Source organism: Scheffersomyces amazonensis, assembly GCF_036850825.1.
Source record: "Scheffersomyces amazonensis strain UFMG-HMD-26.3 chromosome Unknown RJT21scaffold_2, whole genome shotgun sequence".
NCBI lineage: Eukaryota > Fungi > Ascomycota > Pichiomycetes > Serinales > Debaryomycetaceae > Scheffersomyces > Scheffersomyces amazonensis.
The window spans coordinates 1,835,819-1,856,705 of record NW_027042742.1 but is presented as its reverse complement, the minus strand read 5'-3'; the positions used below and the strand labels follow the sequence as shown (position 1 = coordinate 1,856,705).

General features: G+C 29.1%; 12 protein-coding genes across 12 annotated transcripts; 5 read left to right on the top strand and 7 right to left on the bottom strand. All coding sequences in view use genetic code 12, as the record gives it.

Moving 5' to 3' along the window:
• Positions 1-16: 16 nt before the first annotated feature.
• NOP10 (snoRNP complex protein) lies at positions 17-605 on the top strand. The gene has a single exon (XM_064881288.1). It carries the CDS (start codon positions 86-88, stop codon positions 263-265), a length of 180 nt encoding a protein of 59 aa, XP_064739771.1. The 5' UTR covers positions 17-85; the 3' UTR covers positions 266-605.
• Positions 606-784: 179 nt separating this feature from the next.
• Positions 785-1,242, bottom strand: DAD4 (Dad4p). The gene is made up of 2 exons (XM_064883847.1): positions 1,045-1,242; positions 785-974 (listed from the first exon to the last, which is right to left on the bottom strand). Exons 1-2 carry the CDS (start codon positions 1,102-1,104, stop codon positions 816-818), a joined length of 219 nt encoding a protein of 72 aa, XP_064739770.1. The 5' UTR covers positions 1,105-1,242; the 3' UTR covers positions 785-815.
• RJT21DRAFT_23988 (Signal recognition particle receptor subunit beta) lies at positions 1,167-2,287 on the top strand. The gene has a single exon (XM_064883849.1). It carries the CDS (start codon positions 1,381-1,383, stop codon positions 2,254-2,256), a length of 876 nt encoding a protein of 291 aa, XP_064739769.1. The 5' UTR covers positions 1,167-1,380; the 3' UTR covers positions 2,257-2,287.
• A 30-nt stretch (positions 2,288-2,317) lies between these two features.
• RJT21DRAFT_112956 (uncharacterized protein) lies at positions 2,318-2,992 on the bottom strand (the record flags this gene model as incomplete). The annotated part of the gene is made up of 1 exon (XM_064880128.1): positions 2,318-2,992. One exon carries the CDS (start codon positions 2,990-2,992, stop codon positions 2,318-2,320), a length of 675 nt encoding a protein of 224 aa, XP_064739768.1.
• Positions 2,993-4,774: 1,782 nt separating this feature from the next.
• GLC7 (type 1 serine/threonine-protein phosphatase catalytic subunit) lies at positions 4,775-5,764 on the top strand (the record flags this gene model as incomplete). Its single annotated transcript, XM_064885361.1, has 1 exon — positions 4,775-5,764. The coding sequence occupies one exon, from the start codon at positions 4,775-4,777 to the stop codon at positions 5,762-5,764; it is 990 nt and encodes a 329-aa protein (XP_064739767.1).
• A 1,531-nt stretch (positions 5,765-7,295) lies between these two features.
• RPS27 (40S ribosomal protein eS27) lies at positions 7,296-8,342 on the top strand. The gene is made up of 2 exons (XM_064881287.1): positions 7,296-7,386; positions 7,778-8,342. The coding sequence occupies exons 1-2, from the start codon at positions 7,384-7,386 to the stop codon at positions 8,021-8,023; spliced, it is 249 nt and encodes an 82-aa protein (XP_064739766.1). The 5' UTR covers positions 7,296-7,383; the 3' UTR covers positions 8,024-8,342.
• AAT21 (aspartate transaminase) lies at positions 8,330-9,796 on the bottom strand. The gene has a single exon (XM_064881286.1). It carries the CDS (start codon positions 9,694-9,696, stop codon positions 8,446-8,448), a length of 1,251 nt encoding a protein of 416 aa, XP_064739765.1. The 5' UTR covers positions 9,697-9,796; the 3' UTR covers positions 8,330-8,445.
• Positions 9,797-10,170: 374 nt separating this feature from the next.
• EMP24 (Emp24p) lies at positions 10,171-11,145 on the bottom strand. Its single transcript, XM_064883845.1, has one exon. It carries the CDS (start codon positions 10,938-10,940, stop codon positions 10,323-10,325), a length of 618 nt encoding a protein of 205 aa, XP_064739764.1. The 5' UTR covers positions 10,941-11,145; the 3' UTR covers positions 10,171-10,322.
• ARO2 (bifunctional chorismate synthase/riboflavin reductase [NAD(P)H]) lies at positions 11,076-12,575 on the bottom strand. The gene has a single exon (XM_064883846.1). It carries the CDS (start codon positions 12,344-12,346, stop codon positions 11,210-11,212), a length of 1,137 nt encoding a protein of 378 aa, XP_064739763.1. The 5' UTR covers positions 12,347-12,575; the 3' UTR covers positions 11,076-11,209.
• On the bottom strand, positions 12,576-14,107 carry RJT21DRAFT_119140 (uncharacterized protein). The gene has a single exon (XM_064881285.1). The coding sequence runs from the start codon at positions 13,887-13,889 to the stop codon at positions 12,645-12,647; it is 1,245 nt and encodes a 414-aa protein (XP_064739762.1). The 5' UTR covers positions 13,890-14,107; the 3' UTR covers positions 12,576-12,644.
• RJT21DRAFT_119138 (uncharacterized protein) lies at positions 14,108-17,116 on the bottom strand. Its single transcript, XM_064881284.1, has 2 exons — positions 16,554-17,116; positions 14,108-16,382 (listed from the first exon to the last, which is right to left on the bottom strand). The coding sequence occupies exons 1-2, from the start codon at positions 16,876-16,878 to the stop codon at positions 14,257-14,259; spliced, it is 2,451 nt and encodes an 816-aa protein (XP_064739761.1). The 5' UTR covers positions 16,879-17,116; the 3' UTR covers positions 14,108-14,256.
• A 1,282-nt stretch (positions 17,117-18,398) lies between these two features.
• Positions 18,399-20,033, top strand: RJT21DRAFT_112949 (uncharacterized protein; the record flags this gene model as incomplete). The annotated part of the gene is made up of 1 exon (XM_064880127.1): positions 18,399-20,033. One exon carries the CDS (start codon positions 18,399-18,401, stop codon positions 20,031-20,033), a length of 1,635 nt encoding a protein of 544 aa, XP_064739760.1.
• Positions 20,034-20,887: the final 854 nt, after the last annotated feature.

The following is a 20,887-nucleotide window of genomic DNA, read 5'->3' as shown; positions in this document are numbered from 1 at the left end:
TTTCCAAATATCAAGCGACTTAACTGTACATTATAAGTTATTAATTCTTTTAAGTTTCACATATAAATCATTCTATTCAGCTAAGATGCATTTGATGTACACTACTGGCCCAGACGGCAAGAGAATTTATACCTTAAAAAAGACTACTGAAGAAGGTGAAATCACTAAATCTGCTCATCCAGCTAGATTTTCACCAGATGATAAGTACTCCAGACAAAGAGTCACTTTGAAAAAGAGATTTGGTTTATTACCAACTCAAAACTAAATATGTTGATCCATTATATTTACTTGAATTAGTGGACTGATTAGTAAAAGCTAGAAATAAATTGCCATATACTTAGGTGATTCCCCAGAATTTGATAATTACTATATTACATCTATATGCTAATGTATCAATAGTTTTATATTATTTTCACCATTTATCACACATTTTACATCCAATTAAAGATTTCAAAATGCTGTTACTATCATGCTGATTTTTTTACAGATATATTTCATCATCATTATATTTTTTTGTTTATTCTTCTTCATACGAAGAATTCATGTGTACCATATATATATATTTACCATCCGTATACAATGTACGACAGTTTAACCTTAGGAATAATTGGTTGTTGTTTTGTAGTAGGATTAATTGTCCTAGTAATTTTTAAGAAACTCTCGATTAGTGCATGTAATTACTTTTCGAGAATACAACGGTTCTTACCAATCATACATATGTACTTAATCATAATATTCATGCTACGTTTCTGAACATTGTTATTTTAAAACACTCACTGACTTGCTCTTAAATTAAGAGTCAAATTACTACTTAATTATAATGGTTCTTTCTTTTGACCTGTAGCTTCTAAATTAAATTCAGCATTTCTCAAATAACTCTCCCACATTTGAGACAAAATCTCTGTATCAAGATTACTTCTATTAACTTCTTGAAGACACTTATTTATTGTCACCACAGATTCATTAAGATTCTCCTATAATAAATTAGTTAGTTCCTTTAGCTCTATCTCAATCTCAATCTTGAAGTAATTGTATTACACATACCATATTATTAATTATTCTTGACAACAAAGCATTCTGTGCCTGCTCATGAGGATTCTCCATGCTTGATACAATAAATTACTTTTGTTCAACTTCGAGTCTTCCAACAGTAGATATAGAACATATAAATGTTTGTTTACATTAGATGTATATTTTATTAATATTAGCTAATATCAGAAGCTGCATCCACGCCGCAATAAATAGTTGACATCGACCCATAGAAAAAAGGTCCATAGTGGTCAATGAAAAAGAACGGGGATTAAATAAAGGGAAAGGGAAAGAATAAAGCAAAGGTCACTCTCTTTCACTAAAAGAATTTAGTTAGAGTACAAGTTAAACATGGATATTGTACAAAAAATTTTACTAACTCTACTTGGAGGGTTTGTTATAATTCTTATAGTTTTCTATCTTCAAAATAATAGTCCAAAATCAACATTAAATAAATCACCATATAATCAACCAACATTTCTTATTTTAGGAGCTAATAATAGTGGAAAAACTTCAGTATTTTATAAATTGCTTGACGCTTCAAATAATAGATATGAAGATGAACCTATTACAAATACATCAATTACACCTACAGTATCAAGTTTAGAAATGAATGTTAAAATTATTGAATTACCATTTTCAAATACAGCCATTACCAAGAAATATCAATTAATTGATTATCCTGGTCATAGAAAGTATCACCAATTATTATATAAATTAATAACTAATGATATCACTTTACAAAAGATTCGAGGAATTGTTTATGTCATTGATACTTCAAGTATTTCTTTAGGTAATAGTGAAACAATCGAAGGAATTGGTAAATTTCTTTATGAAATCTTATCTTTTACTGAAAGGATGCATAATGGAATTGATTTCTTATTTGCATTAAACAAGAGTGATTTATTTGATAGTGTTCCATTACATAAAGTTCGTACTATGTTAGAGGCTGAATTAAATAAATTAATTGCCAATGAATTAAGTTCAATTAATAAGACATCTGGAATTGATAAACAAGACGATGAAAATCAAGAAGATGAAGACAACTCAATTCGTGGTAATCAAGAATCTTTACGTGAATTCTGGTTAAGTGTCATTGGATCATCAGAAAATAATTTCTCATTCGATAAGTTAGAAGGAAATATGGACTTTATTTCAGGATCTGTTGTTAAAAATAAAGTTGAAGGTTGGGAGAATTGGTTTGACGAGAAAGCAGTTAATAATTAATCATTCAGTTAAATATTGTAAATAGTATAAACATTAGTTAATTTTAATTATTAATTACATCTCATCCTATAGAATTGGATGGTGCAGTAGGAAAAAATGAAGGATCCAGTTGAATTCGTTGACTTCTAGCTCTTGCAGCTAATACTTTATTATAATTTATAATTCTGGATCGATATATATCCTGATTTAACTTATAAGTTTTAAATTTGAAATTGGATATTTGTTCATTGGTTTCAACTAATTTTGTTGTGGATTCTTGAATTTGAGTCTGGAAAGCATTATATTTTTCATCATTAGTTTTTGGAATTTTCACTTCTTTATCTTTATCATTACCATCCTTATCTTTCTTCCCGAATCCTGGTAAATAATCTGTCATTAACTTATTGATCATATATGGTTTGACAAGTTCAGCCTGTTCCTTTAAAGTTTCAATCTTTTTATCCAATCCATTCTTAACTTCAATTAATTTATCATATTCTTGATTAGGTAGATGTACTGCGAAATTATCATCTTTTAGATGTGAAGCACAAATATATAAAAAATCAAGTTTATTATCATTTAGTAATACTGTTGGTGTTGGCTTATAGCAAATTGTACAAGCTTTAGAATCATTTGCTGCAACTAGTTTCACTGTATAATGATTTGGAAATGGTGGAGCACCTGGTTTACTCATATTTTTTTTGGAATATAAACTATCTATTTTTAAATTATTCAGTTGACCTAATACTGTCTTCATCGTTTTACGCTGTAAGATAGAATTAATAGGGACAATTTAAACCCAATTAGGAATTTTATTGGTCACGTGCGTGATCCTGCTTTGTGGAATTATTCTTAATTAGAAGATTTTGCAACTTGTTTCATAGCATTGTAGATGAATTTAAATGATTTAAATCTTTATTTATTCAACGGGTCGGGAATCTTCACAACCCATGGCTATTACTTGTAGAATCATTTGCCTCAAATTTAGAAAAACGTTCACCAAATTCATGGAAGTTTGGTAGCTGCTTTCTCGTTGAATTTATAGTTCTATCGAGAATTTTGTTCCAATATTAAAGAAGTAACGATACTTAATAATCTGATAGTGGTATTTAATGCATATTATATTGGGCCAAGAGGCCATGTAGTGGTTGAAACCACGTAGATTTCGGTGATTGGAGACAGAAAGTATCACGTGAAATTTTCTAACACTTTGTGTATTTATTATTACAGAATGCTTAGCCGAGTGACGGGTCAATTACACAATGGTGGATGTAAATCGGTCATAATCGTAAAAGGTAAATAACAGTTCGATGATTGCACTTAAAAAGTCTAGATCTGTCAATAAGTGTGAGAAACTGTAAATTTTCTTGGTAAAGGATTGATGAGATCCGATACTTGGGGTAATTAGAAACCTGAGTGTGTTTAATTATATTATATCACAACACAAATTTTTCATATAAATATAATTACGTTGAGAATATGAAATTTAATGAGTCAATTGAGTCGCCCCATTAAGAGATCCGAGTAATACCGTAATTAATTATGCCTATATGGGATGGATGGGAATAGGTCGTGCATATTGTACCAAAACATGCCTAAAACGGCAAAATGGTACAGGTGACATACACTCAACAATTAATCATCTAAATTATACGACTCAATGACTGAACTATAGTTTTAATTCAATAATTAACTATATACTAAACAATGCAATTATATTATATATAATTGAATCATTTTAAGTAAACCATTCTACTATTCTACAAGTCTATAAAATCAAATCGTCAGACGACTACAAATAATAAATACAACATAATATAAGCCGCAACTCTAATCTCATTACACGTCTTTTATGTCATTTCGGTAAACGCACGACGAACAAGTGTAATTTTCAGGACAAATTTTAAATTTTTTTCTCCCTCTTCCAATTGAAACCACCTCCTCTTTTTTGTTGAACCCAAGACACTCCTCATCCTAACTGACTCCATTATATAAGAGAGATAGTGGATTTTGAATCATCCTCATCATATAAAACATTTCAATACATTCCCTCATCTAAATCATACTCGTCACGCCTTCTATCATATAAAGTTGTTGACCCGTACTCTCCCATAGTCCTCAAAATCGAATTTCTCCTTGATTAATTTTCGGCTGTTGTTTTTTTGAATCTTTTGCCACTCGCACTACTGCTTTTAAATTAAAGTACCTCACCGTCATCCTCGTAGGGAAAAAAGTTAGATCGCTCGAAGTGAACAACAAATCCTTGCTCTAACTCACTCAATATAGCATTAGTAACCTTGATACATTTGATTACCTACGAGATTCATATTTTGTAAGTATATTTAAGTGAAGAATTAAACTAATAGCATCAATTTTCAATCATCAATTCTCATACAGTGCAATATTAGCAATTAGCAATAATTAATTATTATTATTAATTATCAATTATCAATCAGCAATTATTAATTAACAATTCTGTTTTGAATCACATTATTCCCATATAACACCATATACATAAACACACACATACAACAATAAAATGTCTACAGTCGAGCATCAAGAAGCCGACATTGATTCCATAGTCGATAGATTATTGGAAGTTAGAGGTTCAAGACCTGGTAAACAAGTCACCCTCTTAGAACATGAAATCAGATATTTATGTACAAGAGCAAGAGAAATCTTTATCCGACAACCAATTTTATTGGAATTGGAAGCTCCAATCAAAATTTGTGGAGATATTCATGGTCAATATTATGATTTATTAAGATTATTCGAATATGGTGGATTTCCTCCAGAAGCAAATTATTTGTTTTTAGGAGATTATGTCGATAGAGGTAAACAATCATTAGAAACAATTTGCCTTTTGTTGGCCTATAAAATTAAATATCCTGAAAATTTCTTTATTCTTAGAGGTAATCATGAATGTGCTTCTATTAATAGAATTTATGGATTTTATGATGAATGTAAAAGAAGATATAATATTAAATTATGGAAAACTTTCACAGATTGTTTTAACTGTTTACCAATTGCAGCTATAATTGATGAAAAAATATTCACAATGCATGGTGGGCTTTCTCCAGATTTAAATTCAATGGAACAAATTAGAAGAGTTATGAGACCTACTGATATTCCAGATGTTGGATTATTATGTGATTTATTATGGTCTGATCCTGATAAAGATATTAGTGGATGGTCAGAAAATGATAGAGGGGTATCCTTTACTTTCGGTCCTGATGTGGTTTCAAGATTTTTACAAAAGCATGATATGGATTTAATTTGTCGTGCTCATCAAGTCGTTGAAGATGGTTATGAATTCTTTTCAAAGAGACAATTAGTTACCTTATTCTCTGCTCCAAATTATTGTGGTGAATTCGATAATGCCGGAGCAATGATGAGTGTTGATGAATCCTTATTATGTTCTTTCCAAATTTTAAAACCTGCTGAAAAGAAACCAAGGTATCCACCTCCAAATGCTGCAATGAATAGAACTGGAGCCACTCCAAGAAAGCCTAAAAAGGGTACTAAATAGATTTAACCTATTCAAAACTCATCCTCATCATCCATTCGTTCTAGATCATCTACATCCATCTAATCTATTTATATTTGTGTGATTCAAATTATTCATTCATTGCGTTATTCTCCAACCATACGTACATGCATCCTCACCCATCCATCCACCATCCATCATTGTCATTTTTCATTCATCTGTTCAATAGTTTATTTGTCCCATTTTGATTTTCACCACACCCATTCTATCACAACCAATCTGTATATTAGTATTATTATTATCTTATTATATTTTACCATCATCATTACTATTATTGTCATTTATCATTTATATTATTTTACCTTTTTTGATTCATCTTATTCATTCCCTTTGAAAGGAAACTTTGTGTTTAAGAAGAATTTGAAAATCAAAAGATAGTCAAGTAAACTGAACAACAACCAATAATCAATCAACCATCTAAGAAAATGAAAACAGTCCAACATTTCCATTATATACTTCCTATATATCGTATATAACTCTATTTTTGTAGACCTCTCCTTTTTCGTAACGTCATAACTTCTCCAGCATAGCATAGTCCTCCTCATTTCATACCTTATACATATAGAAAAGGCTTCTTATAACTTCTTTTCTAATCTTTTCATTTCTCATATATAGATACATGATAATAGTAATGATAAAAATGCGTATAAAGTATATTTATATTCTTAAAGATTGTTCTTTGAGAAATGATTTATGAGTTTGGTCATTTGGGAGGGACTTTGCTTTGGAGTTTTTAGTTTGACATAATTATTATTATTATTATTATTGCCATTATTATTTCATGATTCTTATTATTATTATGATTCTTATTTTTATACGGCTTGATATTCGCTATAATTTTAGTTTTATTATTTTAGTTTAGATTATTTTAGTATTACTCTAAAGTCAAGGTAAAATTTCCATATATATATTGTTATGTTATAGTTGTGATGTTACTTGGAGGAAGGGATATGACATGGGGGTGCAACCAATGCGTATGCCTTTTTTATATTGTTATTTTTATATTGTTATTTTTATAGTTTTTCTTATAATATCTACTATTGTTTAGTTTTTTATATAGTTTTTACAAATTATTTAATTATTGTTTATCTATGTTCGGTGTGACTAAGAGAATGAATGGTTAGATGATACCATTTGATCATTCTTCTAGTCAAGCTGGTTGTTAACAAATTCATAGATGTATTATTTATCAGATTTCATTATTGTTGCACATTAAGGGACAAACTCCGTGATTCTATATTATATTGTTTCTTTCATTTCTTCTTACCCTTAATGTTATTTAAATATATATTATTATTATATTATATTATATTATTTTATATTACATTATATTATTTTGCATCCATTATAGAGTCCACGTGATGAATCAATAATGCACGTGCAAGCCCTAACAAACCCTAATGCTCGTTCCGGTACATAGATCCAATCAATAAAAAAAGTTTTCTCGACTTAAGGTCTACTTAACTATGCATGTTTGGATGTTTGCCTTGTATGGAAATGGTAAGGATGAAAAAAATTAATAAACTAGTTAAAGAAAAAATTGATTAATTTCGTATAACCTTTGAATACAATACATTAGAACATACTAGAGTACTGACAAAATGGTATGTAATTATATGAATAACACGAACATGTTGAAGAGATTGTAGTCATATAAGTGGAAATGATGTTAAAAAGAAAAGAACGATACATTCGAATAGACAATCCATAATATATTTGTAATACCACAACGAAGATGAAAGATAAAATATCAAATTGAAAAAGTTGAAGGATTCAGAGGATCAAATAATTAGAAATATAATTTAATCATTGTAAGAGTATTATATCATGTAAATAAATTGGGGGTATTAATCCCATTTATTCAATAGTCTAGAATTATGAAATATAACTACGGTAGAATGTCAACTATAGTAGTAGTTAATCTACAGACATCTCCTAAACTGTTCAACCATTAAATAAATTATCAACAATATACTAACATTAAAATTCTTATAGGTTTTAGTTCAAGATTTATTAAACCCAAATCCAGCTTCTGAAGCTCAAAAACATAAATTAAAGACTTTAGTTCAAGGTCCAAGATCATTCTTCATGGATGTTAAATGTCAAGGTTGTTTAACTATCACCACCGTTTTCTCCCATGCCCAAACTGCTGTCACCTGTGACTCTTGTTCAACCGTTTTATGTACTCCAACTGGTGGTAAGGCTAAGTTGACTGAAGGTTGTTCTTTCAGAAGAAAGTAAATGTATTTTGAATAAGTTAAATTTTGCATATATCATTTCACATTTCACATTTCATTCAATACCTTCAAACTTAATACATATATATAATATGATAATGATCTAAATTTTTCATCATATCGTTAAGATCATATCTCCACCTTCATTTAATTTTAAATTAATTGATTCCCACCAAAAATCACATCAAATATAGTTTCCATAATAGAAACATGTATTTATATAATATAATTAAAAGTATTCCTACTTTATCTTTTTCTAATTCATTTAGGTTATAAATTACTTTTATGAAATATACAAAAATCAATATCGTTTAAAGTAAAAATGTAGTCATTATATTAAAACATAAGATTTAGCAAAGAGAAAAGGAAACATAAAAACATAAAAATATAAAAATCTTTACAAAGTAACTAATTTTATTATTTTGTCTATAATTTAGGTTTGGAATAAAATCTAACAACTTCATCAATTGCCTTAGCTACTTTTTCAACATTATTATCGTTTAATCCAGCAACACTAGCTCTACCACTACTAACCAAGTAGATAGCATGAACCTTTTCTAATCTACCTACCATATCTGGAGTTAAACCTGTAAATGAAAACATACCAGTTTGATTGGTAATATGATCCCAATTTCCAGGAGTTTGTAATTCACCACTAAGTAAATCACGTAATTTATATCTCATTTTAATAATTCTTGAACTCATAGTAACTAAATCATCTTCCCATTGTTTACGAAGAGTTGGATCATTTAAAATAGTTGAAACAATCTTTGAACCATAAGCTGGAGGATTAGAAATTTCTGATCTAATAATTTTATTTAATTGAGATTTAATAGCTTTATTTAATGATTCATTTGGTTCCACACCTGGAATAATATGAATTGCACCTACTCTTTCACCATACATACCACAATTTTTAGCAAATGATTGACAAATAACAATAGGAGTTTTAATAATTGATTGATCTATAGCATATCTAATTGAAAATGCATCTTTTTCTAAATTTCCACTAGCAAATCCTTGATAAGCACTATCAAAAATGACAACATGTTTCTTAATATCTAATTCATGTAATAATTGTTTCCATTCATCTTGAGTTGGATCTAAACCTGTTGGATTGTGAGCACAAGCATGAAGTAAAAAGATTGAACCAGTTGGAGCAGACTTAATAGTATCTAAAAATCCTTTCAAATCAAGAGATTTTGTATCATTATTCCAATATGGATAATTGGCAACTTCTAAGCCAAGGTTCTCAAAAATTTGTTTATGATTAGCCCAAGTTGGTTTAGATAAGTAAATAGTCTTTTGACCATTATAAAATTCCTTTAAGAATACACCAGCTACATGAAGAGCTCCTGTTCCTGATAAAGATTGTTGACTAACAACACGATTTTCTGAAAGAGCTTTAGAATTATCTCCTAAGATAACTTTAGCTGCTTGTTTTAAAAATGGTTCAAATCCACTAATTGATAAATATTCATGATTATAATCAGCACTACCAATTAATTTAGCTTCTGCTTGTTTAACAGCTGGTAAAATCCATGGTTTTCCTGAATTATCACGATATGCTCCAATACCTAAATCCACTTTTTCGGTTCTAGGATCTGCATTATATCTAGCTTTTAATCCGAATAATGGATCAGGTGGTAATTCTTTGATAGTTGGGAAATATGACATGTTTTTGTTGAAGTTTACTATCTATTAAATAATTTTTCAACTACAACTCTATAATCAAATACTTATATAAATATATTTATATATATATATGAGTTCCTATCAATCCCGTTCATTTCGCCTCTTCAGTGTTTTTGTCTTATGATGTTTGTACCTTCCTTTAATGCGACGATAATTTTAGAAAGGAGGGGTAAATCACGTGAGGGGTCTAATAGCCATTTTTTTTGAATTCACGGACATTAACAACTATGTTTTCGCTCTATATGTTTGCCAATGTAATTTGTTATGCCGTAAGGTTTTTTGAATTTGCGCTTATAGAGCTTTTTTCTTTGATTTTAAATTATACCGAGTTACTTACCGATTTTTAATGCCATTCAACCGTTTTTTGCCATATATGTTCCTAAATCCATAAGTATTAATTGATTTTCGAGCCCTTACTTTCTTTTGTTCTTTTTCTGGGGTATATCCGCTTTTATCTACATAATAATCATGAGTTCGAATTTAAGTAATATATATTAGTGATTGATTCATAATTACTATATTTTTTATTTATAAGATGATGAGAGTATACTATACATTTTTATGCAAAAGATTTTTCAGCTATTAAAGTAAAATTAAAATCGCTGAATTTAAACGACTGATTTAACTTCAAAGAATCTCTTTAAATAATAAATTTGGAAAATAGAATTAGCAGCTACAACAATTATTTGGAAAACAGACCACCATTTAACTCTTGAATTTGTAGATTCAGCAGTATTTCTATGAGTTCTTTCTCTAATAACCAAATAACCTTGTTCTGCTTTAACATCATTGGTTAATTGACTTAATCTTTGAATGGCATAATCTAAAGTATCTGACTTTGGATCATTAATATCAACATAAATAACTCCATGAATATTGAATGAAACATCAACATCAACTCTATTACTTCTTTCATTAGAAAAACAATAAACATATTTCCCATTAGTTGGAGCTTTTACACTTTCATCACCATGATCAAGTTCTTGTTTCTTTAATAAGACTTGACCTGAAGGTGAAAGAATATGAAAATCAATATTATATTGTTCGGAATTATGAGGGTCTCTACTTCCAACTTGGAAACTAATGGCTAATTCATCATTCTTTTTCAAATTTTCAAAGAAACATTGTTTACCATATGGTGCCAATAATACATTATGAGCAGAAACACATTGAATAAAGGCTAATAAAAGGATAGTACTTATCCCAACAAATGAAATAGATTTCATCTTCCTTATTGACAATCCAAACAATCCAAAGTTAACAATTCAATATACTGATGAGATTGCTTCTATGCTTACTCAACAAATTATTGATACTAACTCAAAGTATATGGTGATTAATGATAAAGTCTTTGATCCCCTGGTGGTTGTATTAGGTGTTCAGTTTTTTTTCAGTGATCTCAGGGCTACGCGTCGTAAAATTGAGCATATTCGCACGACTTTCTTTTCTAGTATAATATACGTACATATTTAAAGATATTATATTTACAATTAATCTAATCATCTGAGACAAGAGCAGAAACTGATTCTCTTGCCTTTTGAAGTAAGAATTGATCAACTAATACTAAAGCAGCCATAGCTTCAACAATTGGAACTGCTCTTGGTGTTACACTTGGATCATGTCTACCTCTTGCTGCTAAAACTCCATCTTTACCATCATAAGTAGCAGTTTCTTGTTCTTGACTAATAGTTGCAGCTGATTTAAAAGCAACTGAAAAGTAAATATCTTCACCATTTGAAATACCACCTTGAATACCACCACTATTATTAGTTCTTGTTCTTAATCTTGAAGTTTCTTCATCATAATAAAATGCATCATTATGTTTTGAACCCGGAATTTGAGTACCTAAAAATCCAGAACCAAATTCAAAACCTTTAGTAGCTGGTAATGATAACATAGCATGAGCTAATTTTGCTTCTAATTTATCAAAACATGGTTCACCAATTCCAATAGGACAATTTCTAATTACACAAGTTACTATACCACCAATAGAATCTTTAGAATCTCTATAATGTTCAATTTCTTTTACCATAAGTTCTCTAACTTTAGGATCAGGACATCTTACTGGTCCTGCAGCATCTACTTCTTCTCTTGTAATGGTTTTTAATGTTTGAATAAAATCTTCATCTAATGGATTACGATTCATTGAAATAGCTCCAATTGATGAAACAAAGGCAACAATTTCAACTTTATTTGATTTAAATAAAATCTTTTCTGCAATAGCACCTGCTGCAACTCTACCAATAGTTTCACGAGCTGATGATCTACCACCTCCACTTGAACTTTTAGTACCATATTTTTGTATATAAGTCCAATCAGCATGACTTGGTCTTGGATAAAGATCAGTTTCACTATAATCATTTGGTCTATGATCTTCATTCTTAACCATCATAGCAATAGGTGATCCTAAAGTGACACCATTTTCAGTACCACTTTGAATTTCAACTCTATCTTTTTCATTTCTTGGTGTTGATAATTTACTTTGTCCAGGTCTTCTTCTAGTTAATTGAGGTTGAATATCATCTTCTGTTAATTTTAACCCTGGTGGAACTCCATCCACTATACATCCAACAGATTTACAATGTGATTCACCATATGTGGTAACACGAAAGACAGTTCCGAAAGTTGACATTTTTCAATATCTACTATCTATTAACTATCTAATAAGAAATAAAACTTTACTAAGGTGGTTGATATCATTATGGAATTTTTCAGCTAATTTCGCTAACAGAAAATTTCGTGAGCTGAGAAACTCAGGGCCGGAATTTTTTAATGAGTAATAGTTTAAAGTGTGATGAAAAACGTGACATTGTGCTCACGTGAGTTTCTATAATTCTATAATCCTATTATTTATATGGTTGTAATACATTAAGCATATAATCAGGATATAAATTAAATATACAATATCTATATATTAAATAAGATGTAATCTAGAGCTTGTTGAGTTTCTTTTTTGACTCATATTCAACTATACCTTCACGAGCTAATTTAGATAAATATGGATATAAAGATGCATATCCACTAGCATTACCACTACTGGCATTACCTTGTTTAACTCTCATTGCTATACCTTGAGTAATTATTGAAAGTCTTAATAAACCAAATGTAAATCCAATAAGCCAAAGATCAGTAGCATTGTTGGATAAATCCTTTGGATCCCAAGTGACTTTTTCATTATATTTCGCTAATTGTTTATAAATAAAATCAATTGATCCATTATTTTCTCGTCCTATATCAGTCTTTTGAGGTTTATATAATAAAAGATTTAATTTATTAGGTACTTGGAAAGCTTGTAAGAAATTAGATAAATCAAATAATGGATGTCCAATAGTACATAATTCCCAATCCAATATACCTTTAACTTTTTTAGTTTCTGGATCAAATAAAATATTATCTATTTTTAAATCACCATGAATTAAAGTTAATTTAGCAGGATCCTTAGGTGCCAAACGTAAAATATCCTTACATAAATCATCGAAATCTGGAATTCTATCAACATATTCAGATTGTTTAGTTTCAATTGCCTTAAGAGTTTTAATTTGTCTTTGGAAATATGATGAACCCTTTAATTTATCAATATTTTGAAATTGAGGGAAATGATGAGATGGTAAATAACTAATTAACTTTTCAGCATCTAATAAATGAATAGAACTAATAGTATTAACAATAGAATTCCAATATTTATGTTGATCATCAATTGGAATTCCTGGCATATCAGGATTTTTTATTTGAATTCCCTTAATATATTCCATTACATAAAATACATATCCAATTACACTTTCATCTTCACATAAAGCATATACATCTGGAATAGGAACCTTTTTATCTTCATCATTTTGATCTAAATTTAAAATATTTATACCTCTTAATATAAAGAATTCTCGTTCTATAGCATGAGCTGAACGAGAAATTAATTTTGAATTTGGTGATGGTTTTTTTCTTAATACAAATACTTTACCAGTATTCAAATCTGTAATATGATAAGTAGGATTAGATTGACCAAAAGTAAATTGTTTTATATCTAATTTAGAAATATTTTTTAAATATTCAGGATAATGAGGTCCAAGAGTTGTATTCTTTGATTGTGAAGAAATAGTGGTTAAATATTTAACAAGTTTATCATGATCAATAGGATGTCTAACTTCAGTATATTCAGGAATTTCTTTATGTGACATGATAGTATTGTTAATGTTATTATTAATGTATTAATGTACTTATGTTATTATTATAATGTGTTTATTATACTAATGGTTAGTTATCATTTCAAACTGTATCTCATTGAAACTCCGCTACTATTTATATGGGGTAAGTGAGCAAGCGATCGGTGGGGTAAACCTTCGCACAAAAGTAGGTTTGCTCTGTCCCTCGGGATCTCTACACAGACGGATTTATTTCTTGGTTCGTAAATTCGTTACTACTTATTTAAGTAATCTATTTCTATACAATTTTTAGATGGATTTTTAATGTAAATTTATTGTAAAATTTATTGTAAAATTTTATTGTATTTCTTTGTTTCATTTTATTTCATTATTTCTTCTAATTTCACTTAATATTCAATGAATAATAATTATAAATTCCTCTTTGACTGAATTCTACTGGCCAAACTTCCTCTTCATAAGTCTTTGATCTATACTTATTAAGATTAAAATAACCAATTGAACAATTAACCTTTCTTGAAGCATATTTTAAAAAATCGGGCTTTTTAATCATGGTAGTAATTTTATTACCTGTTTCTAAATCATAATAAACAAGATTTGACATATTTGGAACTGATCTCTTTCTTGAACCTTTACCTCTAATAATTGATTTAAATTCTGGATCCTTTTCATTTAATTTATATATCCAAGATCTTCTACCTTCATTATCATAAAATTTCCAAACTTGTGGTTGTTTAGCTTCTTCAATAAATGATGTTTGAATTGGTGATACTTTAACATGTTCTCCATTACCGGCTAATTCATATAAAATTTTATAATCAAATTCAATAGCTTCAAGTTGCAGATTAAAATTTTTTTGTAAAATTGTCATTAAATTCCATTTATTTAATGATTTAACTCCAGTTAAATCAAGAAATTTAATATTATTATGTTCACCTTTAAAAAAATCATGTAAATCATTTAAATCAATATTTGAATGACTTAAACTTAAACTTTCTAATTGAGTAAATCTTGATTTAATTGTTAATAAAATTCGATTATTAATTGGTAATCCTCCAAGATTAAGATAACGTAAATCAGGAGCTTGTAAATGTTTTAAAGTAAATAATAAATAAACATCACTTAATGGAGTTACAACATTTGAATCAACTTGAATATTTAACCATTTAAGAGAATTTTGTGATACAGATGGATGATGAGTAAGAAAATTAATTAAATCTTTAGTAGTTAATTTTGAACATCTTGCTAATGATAAATGAGTTAATCTTGCACTAGTTGGAAGATATTGTAATAAAGATGTTGATGTAATTGATGTATGATTTAAATCTAATCTTTCTAAATTTATTAAATGAGGTAAAATCTTTTCAAATACATTATTACTTAAATTTGAACAATCATGAAATGATAATTTAGTTAAATTTGATAAATTTTTATTGGGTTTTGTATAAATTGATCTAATAGTTGAATTATCATCAATAATCATTTTATCTTCTTCTGCCATTGAATAATCTTCACTTTCTCCTTCTGATTTATTACCATCTTCAATAACTAATTCTTCAAATGCTCGAGCAAAACTTTCACTACTTGCACCACAAAAATCTAAAGCTTTAATTTTATTTAAACAATTAAATAAATAATTTAATACATTAACATCTAAATCATCTTGAATATTTTCACTTGCTAAGAATTCAAGAAGATTTGGAGTAAGACTTAAAGCTTTTGAAATTGTTTTTGAAGTAACCATTTGAATTTCTTGATTCATTCTACCAGTTCTACCTAATCCAATAGATGTAAATTGTTGAAAATCCATAAATTCAACAAATGTTCCAATTTGATTATTCTTTTTAAGATTGGTTAAGAATTTATCAAATGAATGAGGTCTATTAAAAATAGCATATTTATAAAGAAAACATAATGATAATTGATGAAATTTTTTTGATAATAATGGTACTGTATTTGAAAAATTCTCTAAATTTGAATTAATAGAATTATAATTATGATTATCATAATATGCAATTTCGACAATTCTATATAAAATTTCTAATGGAAGTGATAATAATGGACTAACATTTGTTTCTTGTAATTGTTGATCATCAATTTCAGATTCTGTTAATTTATCTTCTACTGGTCGTTGATGTTGATCTGCTATAATGATTGATGAAGCAGGAGATGAAGGTACTTGCTCTAATTGAGGAGGTTTTTCATCAATAAGAATATCATCATAACTTACTTGAGTATAAGTTGAATCATGGGAAGTTATTGGAGATAAAAAGAATGTTGCTGGATAAAGATGTTTATTGTCATCATTGTCTGGAGGAGAAGTTATTGGATAAAGGGAAGTAAATCCATTTCCAGATGAATGTGGTAATGCTAAGGAATCATGGAATTGTGATGGAATTTGTTGATCTGATTCTGAAGAACTTGTCGGAGTTAATTGAGATTGATCATCATTATTATTGATTTGAGTATCGGGACTTATTGATATTTCTGGACTTTTAAGTTCATCTATTTCTTTATTTCGATTTGAAAAAAATGGATTCTTTCCATATTTTCTTCTGAATTTTACTGTATTAGCAACATAACTATCATGACTAATAGAATGTTCTGGTTTAGGAGATTGTGACCTAGAGAGATGCAGAGAATTTTGACCCATTAAATCAGTATATGATGATGAAAATGTACTTTTAATTAAGTTATGTTGATGAGAATCGTCTTGCTCGGAGTTATTATGATAATAATCGTTTTCAATAAAATTTGTTGTATGAGTAAATTGATCAGTAATGTAAAGAGACTCCCTTGAAGATGAAGATTCAGATTCAGATTCGCTAGATGAATTCGAGGATGCTTCTAGCGATAAATAATGGGGATTTTCAGTTGAAACCTCAAAGATATAATGGTTGTTATGAGAATTGATTATATGATTATTATTACTAGTATAATTAGGTAAATTACTAGTAGTATATGAAGCTTTATTAGCTAATGTTCCTGTACCATCATTGCGACTCATAAAATTTCTGATCATCTAATAAATTTATTTATTACGCGGAGAGAACTTTTTGGGGAGCTAAGCCGGAGGGAAACAATTGTTAGTGAAATCTGGGGAGGGAGATCAACAGTATATGTACAAGACCAAATAAATATATAAACCAAATAAGTTAGGTATGTAATAGTAAGAGTTAAAGAGATTAGGTCAAATATATATTCAGTAAAAGTGGAGCAATTCCAAATTCCATAATTATAAGGCACTAACGATGAATAAATCAAAATAACAAAACTAACAAAATTATAAACCCCAGTAAACTTAACTAACATTATAGTGTAATTTAGTGTAAATTGTGTATTATACGGCATCGGTAGAAGTTCCTCATTATGGCGAACTAATTTTTAAATTCTCCAGTGAATGGCAGTAGAAACTTAGTGACCATGCCGCAAAATCATCCACAAAAATTAGCAAGTGCCCTCCGAATATCGGCTCACGGTGTCATTTCACAAACTTTCACTTTTTTATTTTACTCAAGTGTTTACATATTATTTATATAAATTAGCTATTTAATAATTGCTAGATCTTATCTTGTGCATTTTTCCATCTCCTGTATCGCTACCCAATGATGATTATGTACATACCGTAATATGTTTTATTTCATTTATTTCTTCTGATTCGTATAAACTGAAACTGAAACCGAAACCAAAACCGAAACCAAAACTCAATCTGAATCTGATAAATCATTAACACCACAACAAATCTTGTCGTCTCATTCTACTACGTATAGGGGCTGTTTATTTTAATACCCTTCTTCCCCGTGCACTCGAACGGGCTAATGCCGCCAATATTCGCAGCTTTTTTGCCTAGCCAACTTTATAAACTGTAATTAATTTCTATTAATTTCTGGTTAACGTGTAGAATGTGTGAGACTAATCTGTAAATACACCTAAAATATACCATACAATGATTTACTGGTTACCATAATACAAATTGCCGTTAGGTCTTCTTCCCCCCACAGTTTCACAGTTTCACAGTTTTTCTCTTTTTAACTTTTACTTAAAAACTTTTACCTTCTTAATGCTGGTTATTGGTCATCTGTCGTAACTAGCCAAGATCCATTACACTGAATTTAAATACGACCTAGATTTTGTAAACTTAAACGTAAATGGAAATCATTCCAATACCATTTAGTTTACCTATCTAAGAAAAGAATAAGGCACATATTTCCATGCATTTAAGTAAACACTCTAGATTTTTGAAATTTACCTATAATACAATATTATATAGCGAACTTGATTCATTATATTATGAAAGTAATTATATAATCTGACCTGTCAAAGCCTACTAATGATCTAATTATATCTAGACCATATGTTTTGGAGAGCACACGCCCATCGGTTCGAACCGCTTGTCCGACCCCAGAAAAACTCCGGTACTAAGGGTTTAGATGAAATATGAAATTTCAATTTATAGATATTAATTGAAGATATCCTTTAGTGAATTGAAACCAATACAGAGTGAAAAGAAACAATAAATTACCAGAAATGTCTCAACCACCTCAAAGTCCCTATGACCAAGAATCAGAGGATGAATTTGAAAGATTGGAATCTACGTTACCTCCATCGCTTCAACGATCAGCTTCATCATTATTTGAAACTTTACAAAGTAATAGTCCTGTTCATGGATCTGGATCAAATATTCTTAATTCTCCTGCTCCAACTAGAGAAAATCACTTCCATTCAATTTATTTGAATAATCCTGCTTCAAGAACTCCTAAACCTCCTACTAATAATAAACAATTTAGAAGTGCTCTTATTTCAAAATTATCAAAACCTGATAATGGAAGAGAAGCTTCACCACTTCCTATCCCAAGGCCAAAATTCGATGAAGAATTTTTTAAACCTGCTATGAATACCAAGCAATCTTCAACTGGTGTTTTATGGGTAACTGAAAGAGCAACTGAATATGGTTATGATAGTGAGCACGTTGGTGAATGGGCTAATTTAGGTCAAGGAGCTCCGGAACATGGTGATACTATTCCAGGATCATTTCCAAGACCAAAATCAATCCCTGTTCCTGATAATTCTAAAGAATATGCTCCAACTGCTGGTATTAAACCATTAAGAGAAGCAGTTGCTAATTATTATAATGAAACTTATCGTAAAAATAAATCTTCAAAATATACTTGGAAAAATGTTTGTATTGTTCCAGGAGGTAGAGCAGGTTTAACTAGAATTGCTTCAATTATTAGTGATTGTTATTTAAGTTTTTTCTTACCTGATTATACTGCTTATGCAGAAATGTTATCATTATTTAAGAATTTTTCTCCTATTCCAGTTCCTTTAAGTGAAAGTGATAATTATGAAGTTCATTTAGATATGATTAAGAATGAATTAATAAGAGGTGTAAGTGCTCTATTAACTTCAAATCCAAGAAATCCAACTGGTAGATGTATGAATCCTGCTCAATTAAAACAATTACATGATTTATGTCGTGAAAAATGTTTATTAATTATGGATGAATTTTATTCTCATTATTATTATGATGATAATTGTACTGGATCTTCAATTTCTTCAGCTGAATATGTTGAAGATGTTAATCATGATCCTGTTTTAATCTTAAATGGATTAACTAAAGCTTTTAGATTACCAGGTTGGAGAATTTGTTGGATCTTAGGACCAGAAGAATATATAAATTCATTAAGTAGTGCTGGATCATTTTTAGATGGTGGATCTAATGCTCCATTTCAATTTGCAGCCATTGATTTCTTAGAACCTTTAAAAGTTAAAGAAGAAATGAAGGCTTTACAATTACATTTTAAAATGAAACGTGATTATATTATTGGAAGATTATCCAAAATGGGATTTACTTTTAATGAACATAATACTCCAAATTCGACCTTTTATTTATGGTTAAATTTATCTCATTTACCAGGAAAATTAAGTAATTGTTTAGGTTTCTTTCATGAATGTTTACATGAAAAGGTTATTGTTGTACCAGGATTCTTTTTCTTAATTAATCCTCAAAATTTATCAAGATTAGAAGATGTTATTTGGTATAATTATGTAAGAATTAGTTATGGACCAGAATTACATCATTTAGAAAATGGAATGGATGGTATTGAAAATATTTTATCACGTTTTGGATGTCTTCCATATGAGAGGACTTCTGATCAGTAGTTTGAATTATCACTTTATTTATTGGTTAATTAGTCAATTAGTTAGTTATATTTATTTATATATTTATTTTTATTTATATTTTATATTATTTTTATTTTAGCAGCCATGTTTAAATGTGTAATGTAATTCGGCATTTCCCAAACTGGTAATCCGGCATTAGCGTGCGGCTTGTAATAAATGCGGGACCCCACGAAGTCAGATATCACCGACCTTGCTACTGAAATATTCGTTGACTGTACGATATACCACTTGTCTTAAAAGCAATTAGGTAATCCCGTGATCTCATGAAAGTATTTATATTTATAATAGTACAATAGTAATTTATCATTAGTATAACTGAACGTGGAACCACTTAGTACGACATTATCCATTCACCCATTCACCCATTCACCCATCAATGACTAAGACATCAATATTATCGCATACTGTTTCTACAATATCTCAAGTAAGTAGTCAACCTTCGGTAGTTTCTAATTTACTACCATCAGCTCGAGATTCTTCATCAGTATCATTTTTAAGTGCATTCATATGGTTTTGGCTGTGGTTATTTTTCAAAACCATGAACCTCGTGGTTCTTTCTATTCCCAATAAGATATTAACACTTTTATCTAAAGATTTTGAAATTACTTTAAATTTATCTACATTACTTATCTCACTTATTATAATTGGAGGTATTGGATTTTTACTTGTACGATATAAATATTTAACAGGATATTCAGAAGATATAAAAGCTGAAAGAAATAAACTTAAAAATGCTGCTATATCTAATGCCAATTCAAAATCAAATATTGATTTATATGATAATCAAAAGAAATCTAGTAGAAAATCTACTTCTAATTATTTAGATGAATTTT